The sequence below is a fragment of the Gobio gobio genome (genome assembly GCF_949357685.1).
Source record: "Gobio gobio genome assembly, chromosome: 23".
NCBI classification, from domain to species: Eukaryota; Metazoa; Chordata; class Actinopteri; order Cypriniformes; family Gobionidae; genus Gobio; species Gobio gobio.
The window spans coordinates 34,307,860-34,326,077 of record NC_137119.1 but is presented as its reverse complement, the minus strand read 5'-3'; the positions used below and the strand labels follow the sequence as shown (position 1 = coordinate 34,326,077).

General features: G+C 36.0%; 1 protein-coding gene across 1 annotated transcript in view; it reads left to right on the top strand.

Annotated features, from left to right (window-relative positions):
- Positions 1 to 5,382: 5,382 nt before the first annotated feature.
- Positions 5,383 to 18,218, top strand: part of alg14 (ALG14 UDP-N-acetylglucosaminyltransferase subunit) — a 21,095-nt gene continuing 8,259 nt past the window's right edge. The window contains exons 1-3 of the mRNA XM_079805646.1: positions 5,383 to 5,729; positions 6,503 to 6,654; positions 7,118 to 7,240. Of these exons, the coding sequence (XP_079661772.1) occupies positions 5,573 to 5,729; positions 6,503 to 6,654; positions 7,118 to 7,240 (432 nt within the window). The 5' untranslated portion in view covers positions 5,383 to 5,572. The remainder of the gene's footprint in view (positions 5,730 to 6,502; positions 6,655 to 7,117; positions 7,241 to 18,218) is intronic.

Here is an 18,218-nt window from a genome sequence, read left to right as displayed (position 1 = left end):
ACATGTTACTGCATGTACTTACTATATAATAACATTAACTCTAACCGTTACTTGCCGCAACTCGTACATGTAGTTAATTAATATTACTCAGTACTTATGTGAAACTTTGTCACTTTAAAATAAAGTGTAACCTATAAAAAATATTTAATATTTTCTGATTTAACAGTCTAATTGTCACACTAGTTGTCACACTTTTTACGCTAGTGAATATTTATTAGGTTGGGTAATTTTTTTTAAATTATGTTTTGTATACACATGTACTTTGATGTATTGGCTATAAGCTTTTAAACGATTCTAGAAATTGTTTTTTTGTACTATTTAGAATAAGTTTTCAAAATGAGAATATATATATATATGACCTTGGATCACAAAACCAGTCATAAGGGTAATATTTTTAAATATATATATATATCATCTGAATAAATAAGCTTTCCATTGATGTATGGTTTGTTAGGATAGGACAATATTTGTTATTTCCTAAACATCTGGAATGTGAGGGAAAAAATCTAAATATTGATAACATTTCCTTTAAAGTTGTCCAAATGAAGTCCTTAGCAGCGCTTATTACTAATAATAGTACATTTTTTTGTATATTTACGGTAGGAAATTTACAAAATATCTTCATGGAACATGTTCTTTACTTAATATCTTAATGATTTTTGGCATAAAAGAAAAATCGATAATTTTCACCCGTACAATCATGTATTGTTGGCTATTGCCACAAATATACCCGTGCGATTTATGACTGGTTTTGTGCAGGGTTTCTCTCTCACACACAAGCACACACGCACACACGCACATACACACACACACACACACACACACACACACACACACACACACACACACACACACACACACACACACACACACACACACACACACACACACACACACACACACACACACACACACACACACACACACACACACACACACACACACACACACACACACACACACACACACACAGCTTTTGCTATCTAAGGACATTCCATAGGCGTAATGGTTTTATACTGTACAAAATGTACATTCAATCCACCTACACTACCCCTACCCTTAAAAACACCCATCACAGGAAACATTCTGATTTTTTACATTTTAAATAAAACATTGTTTAGTATGTTTTTAACGCTATTTTAAATATGAAGACATTTGAAATGTCCTCATATTTCCTGTTTACGTTGTAATACCAGTGTAATACCTGTGTCATTATACAAATTTGTGTCCAAATGAAGACCTTAGCAGCGCTTATTACTACTAATAATATTATATATTTACGGTAGGAAATTTACAAAATATCTTCATGGAACATGATCTTTACTTAATACCCGTGTGACATATGACTGGTTTTGTGGTCCAGGGTCTCACACACACACACACACACACACACACACACACACACACAGGTTTGTTTTGCTATCTAAGTCGGGACATTCCAAAGGCGTATTGGTTTTTATACTGTACAAACCGTACATTCAATACATTCTGCATTTTTACATTTTTAATAAAACATTGTTTAGTATGTTTTTAAAGATATTTTAAATATGAGGATATATTAAATGTCCTCATATTTACTGTTTACGTTGTAATATCAGTGTAATACCTGTGTCATTATACAAATTTGTGTCCTCATAAATCACAAAAACAAATACACACACACACACACCCCAAACACATTTCCCACAAAACACCAGTTTGTAAATGTATTTTATAGCTTTCCAGCCAAATTTATAAAGTAAAACAATTATGAAACATAAAATAGTTAATGAAGCCGCAAAAATGAAAAAAGGAACATACTAATATTAAAAATTAGCAGAAATTGAATCAGTTTTATAAAATGACAACTATAAGTGAAAATTTGCCCCGTTTTTAAAGTGTTTTAGTTAACTTTCAGTTAAAATCTGTATACATGGATTTCTCGGCGACGTCATCACTGCTTGCGCACGCACCCGAGAGGCAGAAAGAAGAAACCTCTCGTGTTGTAGGTTAGTAGCGGCGTGTCTGTAAGTCAAAATGCCAAGGAGTTGCTGCGTGGTTAATTGTACCAACAGAGCCAGTGCTGGGTGCCTGATGTTTAACATACCTAGGGGAAAGCATGCGTTTGCCAAAAAATTATTACCTAACATGATCATTCATACATGTATCACAGCAACACTGCACAATTAAAGACAGACAAACAGATCCAACTAAAATCACGTTTTATTGGGTCAGCAGTCATATACAAACAATAAGGAAAGCTTCAATGTTGTTGCAGTAGCGGACCAGCGATCTGTCTTTCTGCCTCCAGGATGCGCACGCACCCTGTAATGTTTGTAAACAGGAAACCCGTGTATTGACCCTTATCTTAATGTATCCCAATGTGGTTTTATTAGAATTTTAGTTTTGGAGAATAAAATGTACAACAAATATTCCAACTTAAGACAGTGTTAGGTGTTAGAAACAAACATATATATATATATATATATATATATATATATATATATATATATATATATATATATATATATATATGACTACAGCTAAAGAAAACAAGCATTTACGCAATTTACCCAAAACCTTAGTTACTGATAGCCTGCGTGACAACTAGCCCCAGTATCTCTATAGTATGTTTGCTCCTTAATAGTTAAAATACGGTTGCTCTGCGGCTAGACATAGAGCAAAGGTTGTAAGTGAGAAATGATTGACTGATATCAGTGAGACAAAAGTGACGTCTTGTGTGAAATGGTCAGCCTTCATATCCGGCTGTATATGAAGGACGCTGTAATTGTCTGGAATCTGGTGGAAAGGTCAGTCTCTCTACATAAGCAGCTTGTAAATTCTTGTGTTATTGATGTAAGGCAATTTTTATGATAAACATTAGGGTACATGGAAAACTTGTAACAGATATTCTCTGGTGGGTGGAAGAGAGGAAGATATATGAGATATATATATGATCTTTAACATCAAAGCAATGTTCGCTCTAATTAGACTCTATTTTAGTCCAAGGGCTTGTGCTGTGGAATTTGAACCAAAATGCCCTGAGCAGTCTGTCCCCTTGTGGTACATTTAAGAATTATTACAGGCAAACATACCTCATGCCCGGAGAATGACCCTTTTTTTTTTTTTAAAGCCAGTTTGGCTGCATTATTAGGATTCTCACTGTACTCAGATAAGACATTGGATAAATAAAGTCCAAGAACTGATGACTGAGTGAAGTTCTGACCAACGTCACGTTATTAATCAGAGCATGACTGATTCTCTAAACAGGCCGTAAACTAGGCTATTCCATCCAAACATATTCCTTTCGAGCTAAATATCTGATGACCCTGTCAAATGAGAGGAAAGTGTCAATGGAACCGATTGGCTGTGAAAAAAAAACAAATGTTAAAAAAATATTATCCAAAAGACCAAAATAGCATCTCAGTAACCAGAAATGGTGCCCACAATTAGCACTTATGTTAATAAATATATTCATGTATTAAAGGTCCCATGGCATGGCATTTTTCTATTATTTTATAGTGTTTCCTGAGGTGTACTTATATTGTTAGTATGATTTTTACATCATAAAATGTCATAATTTAGAAATAAAAGGCATTTTGTCAATACTGCTGTTTGCCCTGTGGCTGACTGCCCTGTTTCAAGAGGCGTGTCTGCTGTGAGACTTCAGTAAAAACGGCCACTGTTGTGATTGGCTGACATCTTTGCATTTGAAATGAGCGGAGGGGGCGTGGTTTAACGAGGTCTACGACGCACGAGCTGCTGCCAGAGAGACGGATGGACCTGAGTTCACTTCTCATTAGTTCTCTCAGCATGTCTCAGTTCAGGGTGAACTTTTGTAGTTACTAGAATATACTTCAGGTTATTAGTTTATTTCTAGTCGGAGGGGCTGTCACTCATGTCAGAAAGTTAGATTAAAATCTATTTTTTCCATAGATTTCCATAGATGCACTGGTGGGTTAGAAGGGAGACCTTATATTCAATCCTGGCGGTAACAGGAAGCCAGTGAAGTGAATGGAGAATGGGTGTGATGTGATCGTATTTTCGAACTCTCATCATGATCCTAGCATATATATATATACAAGGGAACATAATAATTCATTTGTGCATTTATGCGTTATATTTATTGTTAAATTATAATAATAATTATTGTTATAATTATGTTCTGATCAATAACTTTATTATTCACTAATAAATAAATATATATATAATAAATAATGTCACAAATATAGACGCGAGAGCTGTTTATATCCAGGAAACTGTATATAATACTGTTTCCTGTTTATGTCCGGAAAAGTAGGCTACCCATCCTCTTCCTCTGAGCCACAGCCCAGCAAATCATCACAAACCATGCAAGCTTGAAGAAACTGAAAAACAAAATAGATCTGAACATGTTTTGAGACATCTTGAGACGCGAGTCTTTGTTGAATATAATGTCAGTTGCTAATTGACAATGTTCCCATATAAATCCAGTCCCAGCTGCGGGTGGTCTGGGTTTGAGCTGATGTGAAAGCTTTTACTGATACTGTGTCTCATCTGATTACAATAACGCAGCCCAAAGGAGCCATTAATATTGCATAATATAATGACAATGACAAATACATGGTGTTTCATTCAGAAATGTTGTAATCAGAGATGACAGAATAGGCCACTAGCTCGCCTGGAAGCAATTAGACAAACATTTATAACAAATGAGCTGTGATAATGAGTCTAAATCAGGCAGAAATAATTTCACACTGGTAAATATTTAATTCATGCCAGGTTACAAGACATTCAAGTGGCATGATGAGCTTACAAGTGAAGCACATCCGGAGCACTATAGACAAAACAACTGAGGACCATTTCCATGAGACAACAAACACTGAGAACTTCCCACAGAAGCTCAAATAAGTTTAAATAAATAGCCTACATTAATGTGAAAGACTCCGAGCAGCATGTTTGCTTTTGAATTCAGGAAATACCATTTAAAATTCACATCATGGGATATCAGTTTAAGCTTAGCTTTAGTTGCACAAATGCTGTTTACATTTTCCTCAAGCAGGCAGTTTAAAGCGGCTGGCATTGTGACAACTAATCCTATATTGAGACAATTGGAGTATCTTTATTCTACACATTCTTTCTACACTGCAGAAACGCTTTAAAAAAGATTTGTGTAAACAACATTTTTTGTTCTGGACAGTGGAAATGTCCAGTCGTTGTTTTGTTTGTTTTGTTTTTTACCTTGAGGTAAAATTACCTTCACAAATAAACCCTGACAATATTCAAGGGTGCATAATAATAAGCGATAATCTAAAAAAGTATTGTACACACACTCTACAGCCCGATACATTTGATTCACTTTTCAAAGTGTTCAGTAAGTGTCGCTGTTTCTAAACTCCAGTGTACACATGTAATAGTAATTTTGTCCTCTATGACTTTCCGTAGCAGCTGTACGTGTACCAATCATTCCACTCTCAAAACTACACTACTTATTCCAGATTTAGTTTATAAAGTAGTTTAAATTATAAATGTGCGGTCTTTCTGGACAAACATGAGTCTACTAACGTTTTGAGACATTTCTTAAAATCATTGATAGCGTTTTGTTTGGTAACTGATGGCATTACTTTATGTTGTGGTGAGTGGTGTCATCCTCACTGCTGTAGTGTTAATAACAGTGTTTATTTTACGATTATTTGGGATTTTGCGAAATGGATATGAATATAAACCAGGACAGAAGGGGTCTGTGTCAGTGCTGGCGGTGGCTGGATCAGGTAAGACTCAATCCCGCAAATAAATAGCATTTACACAGTAAAATATAATTTAAAATGTATATGTGTATTTATGTATATGTGCGTGTAATATATATATATATATATATATATATATGCAGGGGTTTTCAAAATGTATGATGCCAAGGACCCCCAAATATGATTAATCTTTTATGAGGGACCCCCTTCCTAAAATCCATCTATATATTTGTATGTATAAAAAAGCAAGATAAAGGGGACTATAGTGAGAAAAACTTGCTAGAAAGATACAAAGCAAACATATACAATTCTAGCATATATGACAAATTCATTTAGAAATTAAACAGTTAGAATATTCGGTAGACTTTATCCATTGTCTTTTTATTCCGGAGGAGTTTGAAAACCCCTGAGTTAAAGGGATTGGAAAATAAACTAAAAACCGAAGTAGTAAAATTTATTTAAAACTCACCCTTATGTGAAATTATTTATTTTTAAAAAAAATTCTTTCGATTTTTCTTTGTATTTTACATTTTTGTACTTTTAAACTGAATTAAAACAATTTCTCGAAATTGAATGGACTATGTGATTAAAATTGCTGAAAGGAATAGTGTAATATATGGATGGATGGATGGATGGATGGATGGATAGATAGATAGAGATTAATTTTTCCTTTCCTTTTGACATGTTTATAAAAAGCTCATATCCATTTTATTTGCCAACTAGCAATATTTAAATAATAATAATGTATTATGTTTATATGATTCACTTTAAATGTTTTTTTTTTCTGTCTCACATAGGAGGACACACAACAGAAATCATCCGTCTGTTGGGGAGTTTATCTCAGTCCTATAACCCTCGACACTATGTGATCGCAGACACCGATAAAATGAGTGAAGAGAAGATCCGAGCATTTGAAGCAGAGCGGAAGAAAAGTGATTCAACCTCTCAGGTGATTGATCTGCCTAAATAATATATTATATTTAAAGGTATATAGTTCACCCGAAAATAAAAAAAATTCTGTCCTCATTCCAAACCCATGTGATTGTCTTTTGTGGAACTCAAAAATTCGGATTGGTTTTGTCTTACTTTGACCAGCAGATGGCAGCAGTTCCTTTGCCTTTTCATGTATTTTAATATGACTGGGCTTTTGATAGATAGATAGATAGATAGATAGATAGATAGATAGATAGATAGATAGATAGATAGATAGATAGATAGATAGATAGATAGATAGATAGATAGATAGATAGATAGATAGATAGATAGATAGATAGATAGATAGATAGATAGATAGATAGATAGATAGATATTAACTTAACCCTTATTCAGTCATGTGTAGACTATAATGTTCTGCTTATATTCTTGCTAAAACCCTGACATTTGTCATGTTTTCCTTTATTCACTATTCACAGTTCACTCTCCACCGGATTCCTCGCAGTCGGGAGGTGCGTCAGTCATGGAGTTCCTCCGCTCTGAGCTCCCTGAGTGCTCTGATGTCGTCCGTACCGCTGGTCTTTAGGCTTCAGCCAGATATGGTGGGTTCCTTCTCCTCTCATTCATCCCCCCATCATATCCTCATTAAGTATTCATTTCCTCTTTTCTGCAGGATGTCTATGTAACAGCCCCCAGAAATAGCACATCATAACATATTTATAAGATCATGCCTATGGGCAGCCCAGCTCTATTTTGAGTATGATTAGTATACACATTTAAATGTACTGTATGCAAACATAATTATGGATATGATGAATATTAGTTTGCTTTACCAGATTCGAAAAGGTTATCAAGTAGTCAAGACTAGTCGCAGTTATTTATATAGTGCTTTATACAGTACAGATTGTTTCAAAGCAGCTTCCCAGTAACAAACAGAGAAATAACTGTTAGTGTTGTACAATCTGTCAATTATGAAACAACTTCAATTTGATTTATAAAGCAGCTCTACAGATGTGGCATTATTCTGCTCAATTTAGGTGTGGTTTCAATTTAAATCAACAACTGTCAATGTTGCAAAGTTCATTTGATTATAAAACAAGTTCAATTCAGCTATAAGCAGCTCAAGTAGCATTTAAATGTATTATTAATGTACCATATTGTTCATCATTCTTTAATGTGCTTTCTAAAGTAAATCTCTGTAGCTGTGTCTACTTCAGATTAACGCTGTGGCGTCTTTTGCCCAGTTCATATTAACCTTGAGAATTCAAAGCATCCTGTGCACGTTTTGGAAAACAGCTTTTTATAAATATCGCCACCCTTTATTATTTTATAGAGTTCATGTCATCTGCGAAATGTACCAGATTATGTACTTTTACTGAAAGGTTTGACCAGGGAAATGACAGAAGCAGCGTTTTTACGATCTTTATGTCAGCACCCACTTACAGTTTCTTTACTGAGTGTGGTGGGAAAATCTTTGGAATGGTTTTAAATATGATACAATGTATTTACCACAATCTATTGGTAGCTGAAAACATTGTCAGATTAGCCAAAAAGTTTGCATAATCGACTCCATTGTCATTCATAATGCATGCTTTTTGGTTTTATTGTGAATGATTCATCAGTGGATGTTATGCCAAGGAAGCCTAATGTTTGTTTTGGTAACCTTTCATGCTTCTGAATTAACTTTCCTTTTTGGCTGACGTCATTAATCCCCCGTATTTCAACCTCTCCCCTCCAACCATGTCACTTTTACAATTCCTGATAAAATCCAATTCTACCCTACCCTTTTTGTCATTGAATATACACTGCCCGGCAAAAAAACCTGCTGTTTTTACAGAGTTTTTTAAAGAGTATAAGATTGGATCATTATTGCAGTGATTTATTATGTTTCTGCATGTTATATGTTTAGCAACAGTTCTTCTAACCCTAATTGATGGAGTGTGTAGCTTTTCATTTCTTAAACAACCATGTAGGTAGACACATCATGGCCATAATCCAGGATGACAATGTCTAGATTCATCAGGCTCAAATTGTGAAAGAATGGTTGGGAAGGAGTATGAAGAATCGTTTCCACACATTAATCGGCACCTCTGAGTCCAGACTTAAATTCATTGAAAGTCTTTGGGATGTGCTGGAGGAGACTTTACAGAGTGCTGGACTCTTGCAAGATCTCGGCCAAAAATTGATGCACCTCTTGATGGAAATAAATGTTGTGATCTTATTTTAAATTGTACATATAACATGCAAGAAACATAATAATCACTGTAATAATGATCCAATCATAGACGTTTCAGCATTTCCCTGTTTAAATCCAAACAGCGACTTTTTTAAAATGCCATTGCATGTTGACATTAGTAAGAGGTTTGGGAATGAGATCTATGGGGCTTTCCTCAGGCACAGATTCTGTGCAGTACACAAGAAACCGCTATGCTAAAATGTGCACATTCAAAGTAAAAAAAACTGCCCGGAAATCCCTAACCATGATATTAAAGGGATAGTTCACCCAAAAATGTATATTTTGTAATTATTTATTTACTTGTAAACTTGTAAGACTTTAAGTCTTCTGCAAAACACAAAAAGAAAAATGTGTTTTAGTTGCCTGTGCATAAAAGTCAATAGTAAATTGATGAGTAAATGAGCTTATTTCGTCCATTAGATCAAAAGATCTGAAATAGCCCATACATTTACCCGCCCATAGACCCTCCCCTAGAAGAAATCAGGAGAGAAGTGATCGAAAGAGGACAAAAGAGACGGATTAAAACACCAGGTGTAAACGGGTATGTGTCTAACTCGCTCGTCTACTTGTGATCCTATCAACCAAAATGCATCTTAAAGGTCCCATGGCATGAAAATGTCATTTTATGAGGTTTTTTAACATTAATATGAGTTACCCTAGCCTGTATATGGTCCCCAAGTGGCTAGACATTTTGATGGGTGTAAACCGAGTTCTGGCTGTCTTTCTCTGTCTTTGAGAAAATGAGAGCTCAGACGAGCCGATCTAGAATTTTCCTGTTATGGCGTCATAACAGGAAAGGTACCCTCCCCCTTCCTCTGCTTTGCCCGGCCAGAGCACTCAGAGAAAATGGATTCAGTTTATGGAAGCACAGGCTTTACAAACAGACTTTACGATATGGATTCGACAGCACCGCAACAAACAGTGAGTAAAAGTGTTCATTAATGATCTGAGATCTGTGATCAGTGATTTCTGATGTGTAGCTAATCATTCAAGTTCACTCAGACTTTCTTTCTAGATTGTTTAATGATCGCCGTCTTGATGCCCTAAGCGTAATGCATCAGTGAATCAAGCGAGGGACTAAAACTATGGTTTCTGTTAGTAGCATGAAACAAATCCGTTTTTAAGTGATTAAAGTACAGAGAGCGATCAAAGAACACTCTTTATAATGCTCGGAGCTGTCAAGCACACGTCGCGAGTGTATCTGCACACTTGCCCAAACTGACGTTATAATGAATGAGGCTGTTATGCTGCACAGCGAGGCTCTTACTGTATTCATGTCCATGTCATGTTTGCTGTTAGTTGTGGTGAAAGCATTTTGTGAGAGAAAACGCGCTGCAATGACAGAGTCGACGTGACTGGGACTGTTTATTCAGATCTCTCAGATACAAATAAGCTCGCGCTAACAGCACAGCGCTCTCAACAACTCCGTACAATAAATGTAGCAGACCCAGTCCAAATGATGGCCAGACTTTACTGATGTTTCAGGAGTTTATTGAAACCGTTTATCTCCAAAAATTACCACAAGAGCTGAACAAAAAAACAAAGAAGTGCGCATAAACACCTCTTACACAAACTCTCTCTCCATAGCATTACCAATAACAATACAGCGAAATACACAAACATACCCATTACAAATGACAGTAAACAAGCACATACACACCTACTGTCTTTTCGGGGGGTGCTAAACAAACTGTAAACTTTAAATCTGCTTAAACCCACTGAATGATGAACCGCGAGCTCTCACGAGTGCTCCCTTTTTTTTCATATTGCTCCGTAGACTGCAACACCCGTCAAAATAAAAGTCCCTACTTATTTACACAGATAATACAGACCTAAAACCTATTTAAATGCACAGAAATGTAAAAAATGTACACAAAAACAAATTATAAGATACATTGCAATGAAGTCTGTTACAATAAAACTTCCCCCAGCTCTGTGGTTCACCAGTGCCCAGTCATACTCTCTATCTCCTGCAGTGCGTGCAGTGCTTGGCTAAACCACGCCTCCTCTGCAACATAATCTAACACTCATTTCAAATGCAAAGATGTCAGCCAATCACAACAGTGGGCGTTTTCACTGAAGTCTCACAGCAGACACGCCCCTTGAAACAGGGCATTCAGCCACACGGCAAACATCAATATAGAAAAAATGCCTTTTATTTCTAAGTTATGACATTTTTTGATGTAAAAATCATACTAACAATATAAGTACACCTCAGAAAACATTATAAAATAATAGAAAAATGCCATGCCATGGGACCTTTAAAGGGATAGTTCATCCAAAAATGAAAATTTTGTTATTAATTACTCTCCCTCATGTCGTTCCAAATCCGTAAGACCTTCATTCATCTTCGGAACACAAATTAAGATATTTTTGATTAAATCTGAGAGCTCTCTGACCCCACATAAACAGCAACACAACGACCACTTTCAAGGCCCAGAAAGGTAGTAAAGACATTGTTAAAATAGTCCATGTGACTCCAGTGGTTCAACCTAAAAGAGTTAGTTCACCCAAAAAATGACTCATTTACTCATCCTCAAGTCATCCTAGGTGTATATGACATGTATATGTTCTTATTTCAGACAAATAAAATTGGAGTTGTATTAAAAAAGTCTTGGCTAATCCAAGCTTCATAAGGGCAGTGATTGTTGCTCTGTTTTTGAAGTCCATAAAAGTGCATCTGTCCCTCATATAATGTGCTCCACACGGCTCCGGGGGGTTAATAAAGGCCTTCTTCATATTCAATTTATGGAACAGCTTACGGAACTTGCGCAACAGCCGTGTGGAGCAGTTATATGACGGACAGATGCACTTTTATGGATTTCAAAAACAGCGCAACAATCACTGCCATTGTAAAGCTGAAAGAAGAATGTCATATACACCTAGGATGACTTGAGGGTGAGTAAATCATGGGCTAATAAAGGCCTGTTCACACCGGGACGATTTTCGTGCGCGTTTATCGCCAATGTTTAACGCCTCGTGACTAAACAAAGGGCGCCAATGTGAGTGTGCACACCGATGCGCAAAACGGTAGGTGTAAAAGCGTCATTTAAAAAAAAAACGCCTTGGGTTTGTTTTTTTGTTTTGATGCAGTGCTTTAAAAACTGACCGACCAATGAGATCAGCGCTTTTGTTCACGTGCCTGGAGCTGCTGAAGTTACAGTAAAACACGACTTTGTGGCGCTCAAGCACAGAGCGGCCTTTCCAAGCACGACAAAGAAGAAGATGAGCTGCTAATGCTGCTTGCCAGTTAGCAAAAAGTGTGTGAATGGTTTTGGCAAGCACGTAAAGACTGTCTCTCTTCTTCTTCTGCGTGACAAGCGAGTGTCAGAAGCGTAAAGTGCTGCAGCACCACCTTGTGTACCGGGAGCGCATCTACTGAATTTGCATGTTCACTCTGCGCATTGCCAGTGAAAATCGTTTGGGTGTGAACCATAGACTGTAAAAAAATATGGACGTAGTGTCCGTGACGTCACCCATTGGATTGTGATGAGCAGTTTTGAAGCGTAAAGTAGGGTCGAGCTGGCCGTTGCTTTCTTGCCAGTGCGTCATCGCGCGTCACTCCCGGATAACAGAGAATGGGCAAAGAGGCCGGACGTGGGTGGAGCTGAAGTGACGCGATGATTAACAAACAGCAGATAAATGGCTATCCACCTGTCACTCAAAGTGGCCACGCCCTTAATTAGGCAGAACTTTAAGGCTTTATATAATGTAAATGAATGCGAAAAAATTCACCCCCTCACAATTAGCCGTATAGACCAAAACCACAATTTGTACCAGGCTGTAAACATGTTTTTTTCTACTGTAAAGTCAGGCAGTTTAACATGGGGCTCAATGAGATTCTGCTCCCTTCTGGAACCCTAGTGGCCAGTCGATGAATTGCAGTTTCAGTCACTTCCGTATTGGCTTCAAGAGAAACTGCGGGAGGTTGCTGCTAGGTGTGAACACTCAAAACGCCCCGAAAAACGTCTCGGAAAAACACTGGTGATAAGCGTGCGCGATATTCGTCCCGGTGTGCACAGGCCTTAAAGGGGGGGTGAAATGCTGTTTCATGCATACTTAGCTTTTTACACTGTTAAAGACTTAAAGTACAGAGAAAAAAATACCGAATACCAAATATACCAAAAATACCAAAAATACTCCTTTCGGTTTCTCATAAGTTTCGTAAAGTAAACTTTTTTGCGTTTTTTTTCCGAGTATGGGTATATGTGACGTCAGATGGGGCGGAATGTCCTTGTACGGGCTCTTCTCCCGGAAGGGCGCTGGCGCGACTAGAGCGAGAGAGCAAACGCTTTAGGGAAGCCGGCTGCGCTGCAGTCACAGGACTTCACGAAATCAACAATGTCACCAAAGATGTGTGTTTTTGGTTGTCATGGCAAGACAATCATGTTTTTCCGGAGCAGCAACGGAGTTGTGCAAGTGTTTGTTTGTTCCCTGAATTTCGGCAACGATGGTTTATAAACAAGGTACAGTTCAACTCCGGATTTGTAGCTCGTCTAATGCTGAAAGATGGAGCAGTCCCAGCGATTAAGGTTCACGTCGTGTGTTGGTAGCAGGCGGTGAGTAAAACTGCTTCAGATGTCTTTGTGTTGTTAGCTATCGATGCCATTGTTTTTCTATGTAAACATGCATAGCTCAACGAAATAGCTGCGCGCCCTCGTCATTCTTTAGCTCCGCCTGAACGATACACCCCCAGCCGCTCTGCTTTTTTCGGAAAGACTCTGTACAGCGTATCTTTCTTTTATAAATATAATAAGACTTTTCAGAGATATGAAAGATGCAATACTACTCTATAGGTACTCAAGATTGACATGAGACTGACTGAAAATTAGTGTTTCACCCCCCCTTTAATGTTATGAAGCGACGAGAAACCGTTTTGTGTGCAAAAAAACTAACAAAAATAACGACTTTATTCAGCAATGTTTTCTCTTCCCTGTCACACTTTGCTTTCTATATGGGGTCAAAAAACTCAGATTTCATCAAAAATATCTTAATTTGTGTTCCGAAGATGAACGAAGGAAACGACATGAGGGCGAGTAATTAATGACAGAAATAAAAAAATTTTTTCTTTAATACCAGGTGTAAACAGGGCCTAAGTGATGACAGAATGTTCATTTTTGAATGAACCATCCGTTTAGCACACAAGCAGTAGTTGTTGTGCATGTCACACAGCAGCAAAGGGAATGTTTAAGCAGGTGATAAAGACATTTTTTCCTTCAGCAGGTGATAAGACTATCGCATTACCGCTGGAAAACTATCTGCTGTATAAGCAAACACTAATCCTGCTGTTTCTCTGCTTGTCTTCGGCAAGAACCAGAGGGCGAGAGAGCTGCTGGGAAAACACTCAAGGATAGATAAAAAAAGTGAGAGAGGGGGTTGATTTAGTAAAAAAGAGAGGGACGGGCAGCGTTTAAGCCCCTTTTTCAGGAATGATCCGTAATCCAGAGTCCCTTTCTCTCCTCCTCCTCCTGTGGTTGTGTAATGAAGGGTTGTGAGCAGAGCAGCCGAGGGGTCTTGTTCTCAGGATGTGGCGAGACCTGACTGGCTCCTTGGCCCAGCTGCCTGACTCCTCTCACACGTCCCCGTGGGGTCGGAGCCAAGCAGCATCGGGTTTCTGCGTTGCTGTGGAGACCAGCTGAGAGGAGGCGGAGCATGACTAAGCGGCCGGCGCTGCAGTGCTCGAGCAGTAGAGCTCAAAGGTCACAACTAACCAGACAAATCTCTCACGGACGACCACACTAGTATTCTGTTAAGCTCTAATTAGCGCCGTCTCTCCTCATGCTGACGTCATTTCCCACTTTTCCAGTCAGGGCAGTTTTATTAATGGGAAAGGGATTTACAGATTTCTAGGAAGCTAAGGAGCAAATGGGGCCTTTTTTGACTTGTTTCTGTTGTCACGTTATGTTGTCACATTAGTTTCATGGGAAAAGAGTTTAGACAAACTTGCTTGATCTGAGAATGTTTTTCCCTGAAATTAAAAGAGAAAATAGGAAATTATTTACATTTTTATTGTTTGGAATATATTATTATATATTTACTTTGTTTTATTATAAAATCGTATTATATATTTTATATGTTTTGCATTGTGACATTCATTGCAGTGCTAATTTAGTATTGTTTATATACTATTATAGTATTTTATACTATTATACTATTATAACTTTTATTTTATTTTTTATGATAAAGCTTTAGTCATTTTGTAATGTGCTTTTGCCATTTATTTATTTATATATTCATTTATTTTCCCCTTTTTTTTTTTTTTTTTTTTATTTTATTTTTTTAGGGCTGTCAAAAGATTAATCGCATCCAAAATAAAAGTTTGTGTTTACATAATATATGTGTGTGTACTCTGTTAATTATTATTTATATATAAATACACACACATTCATGTATATATTTAACCTGTTAACTGTCACCCCCCTTTTTGAAAAATACATGAAAATGCACTATCCAAACTTAAATGGTTGCAATTCCAGAATGCTTTGGACTATAGACATAAGGTTGCTCTCATTTTAAAGAAGACAGTGAGCAGATTATGGCTCAAGTGAAAACACTTCAAAAAATTAAAGTATGAAAAAGTTATGAAAGTTTAAATATACTGTAAAGCAAATGTACTGTACTAAATATTTTATATTTTATGTAAAATATATATGTTACAAAATTATTTGTACTCTAAAATTACTCTCACATAAAAGCCAAATGTCTAACCAATTTGTGTTCCAAATTTGAAGTTGATATCACAAAAATTGAAGTTCCCATGAGATTTTGTTTAGGCACTGTACCACAAATAGCCACCGGGTGTCATTGAAATTCCAATGATTTTTTTACACAATCTCCTGTAACAAATGTATATATTTCTGTCCAAATATCACAAAACAGTGGGCAGATATAGAACCGTGAGACTCAGACCTTTCCGACAATATGTGTTTTGTCAAGATTAGAAAAGGTTTTTATTTTAAAGTTTTTAAAATAATTGTTGTAATATGAAACATGACGACACCCACTAGGGGAGGAGCCGCTAGAAGAATTTAGAGTACTGTTTCCATGGTAACGCAAAATCCGATTTCAAAACTTTTTTCACAGGATGAATCTTGAGTTTGTAAGCTTTCGAATGATATATAGTTTGTCAACATTAGCTCAGGGTAAATATAGGATATAATTGTTTTAACATGCAGTGGCAAATGGGCCCACCGGTGGGCCAGTGACAGTTAACAGGTTAAGAAATATTTGCATGTATATACTGTATATACATTTATATAATCTATAATATATATAAATATAAATGTTTTATATATAAAAATAATATTTTTTCTTAAATATATACATGCTTGTGTGTGTATTTATATATAAATAATAATTAACAGAGTACACACACATATATTATGTAAACACAAACTTTTATTTTGGATGCGATTAATCTTTTGACAGCCCTAATTTTTTTTACAATATTTCTGTTTAGCCCTAATTTATTTTAAGTTTTAATTATTTTAAGTTCTAATAATTTTACTTGCCAAGGCAGTATTTCTAATTTTCATTTAAGTTTTCATCTAATATTTATTTATATTTTATATTTTAATTACTACATTTTTTAAATAAAATAACAACACTGATTTATTAATTATAATTAGCACGTCTCATAATTGTTATACAGGAAAAAAAATCACCCTTTCTGGACAATTTTTTATGATTTATAATTTTTTTATATATATATATATATATATATATATATATATATATATATATATATATATATATATATATATATATATATATATATATATATATATATATATATATATATATATATATATATATATATATATATATATATATATATATATATATATATATATATAATTTTTTTTAAATAGTTTTATTATTATTATTATATTTATTTCAACAGTATAATTCTAATATATATATATATATATATATATATAATGTAATATACTTTTTTTTCATTTTATGATGAAATATGGCATTGCATTTCCAGAGTTTTCGTGAGATTTGATTCTTTTTTTTGTGTAATTTATATTATATATTTCAGATCTAAAATGTCATTTATGTTTTAAATCTATTATATGTTTGAAGTTTTCTTGTTTATTTGTAATGTGAGATTACAATATAAGTACAAGGTGGCCTTTGATTCGCCATTGGACTTCAACAGCAGGATTTCCTTTTTAGTCCAGCAGACAATGTCTAAGATCTTCTTTAGGGGGTCCGGCACCCCTATTGTGTCTGCGCGGTGAGGGAGCGCCCTTCAGCGTGACTCAAATGTCAGCTGTTTGTTTTAACCAAACTTGAGCATTTCGGTGAGGGGCTGAGGCCCGTACGTCCACATACCAGAGCGCAATTGGGGGAAATGGGGGGTCAGGTCTGAAATCCGGAGGTGAAGAGGGGGTGGATTCAGTCCTCTTTTAGCCATAAAAGGAAATAAGTGCGCCATGGGTATAGTACTCATGAGCTCCAGATGTGTCAGCACAAGCCAAGTGTCTCGGCCATGATTCTGCATGCCGTGAGGAGAAGACTACTGCTCATTATTTACAGCTTATGTCAATACGTCAGTCTAGACTGAAGTGCGTACCTTTGTATAACTTTACTGTTATCAGTCTTTATTAGTTTAAAAACATAATCTATTTTCTATGCATGTAATATGTTTGTATAATAATTACAGCTCATTTTTAGTTGAAGAGAGTTATACTGAAATCTCCAAAACGGTAGACCACCAGAAAACAAGCGCGCAGCCATTTTGTGTTTGAACTTCTGTTTTTGCAGTAGCCCAGTATATTTCTATAGCATCGCTGTCGAAGAGTAATAAGCTGGTGAAGTGGATTCACTTATTGTAAAGTTAATGAAAGTTATCATGAGCATTGTAATGTTTGAAGGGGATGTCATAACGGATGTCAGTAGACCGGGAAGATTTTAAAAAGAGCAGTTAATTCATAATTTCGTAAGATGTAAGATCGTAAGATGTATTTCCTTCATGCTGTGGAAATACAAACCGGAAGAGAGAACAGAACGAGCGTGGTGCTGAAAAGGGGCGGGGCTACACAAGGTCTATACATTTTAATAATTAATTTTGAATCAGCATTAAAATTGACAACAATGGTATTTTGCTTCTTTAGCTCAAATCACACACAAAATAATATTTTTTTAGGTTAAAGTACAAATGTTCTATAATAAACAAAAAGTTGATTGGCCATTTTAGTGTTATGATTTCTCCCATTTATTTTCATCCCGTTTGGACTCGCTTTGACAAGATTACACTTGATGTGTGTATTTGCTACAACCTGTTGACTTGATAAAACAAACTATTCTGCACAAAAATGCGCAGATATGCTGAT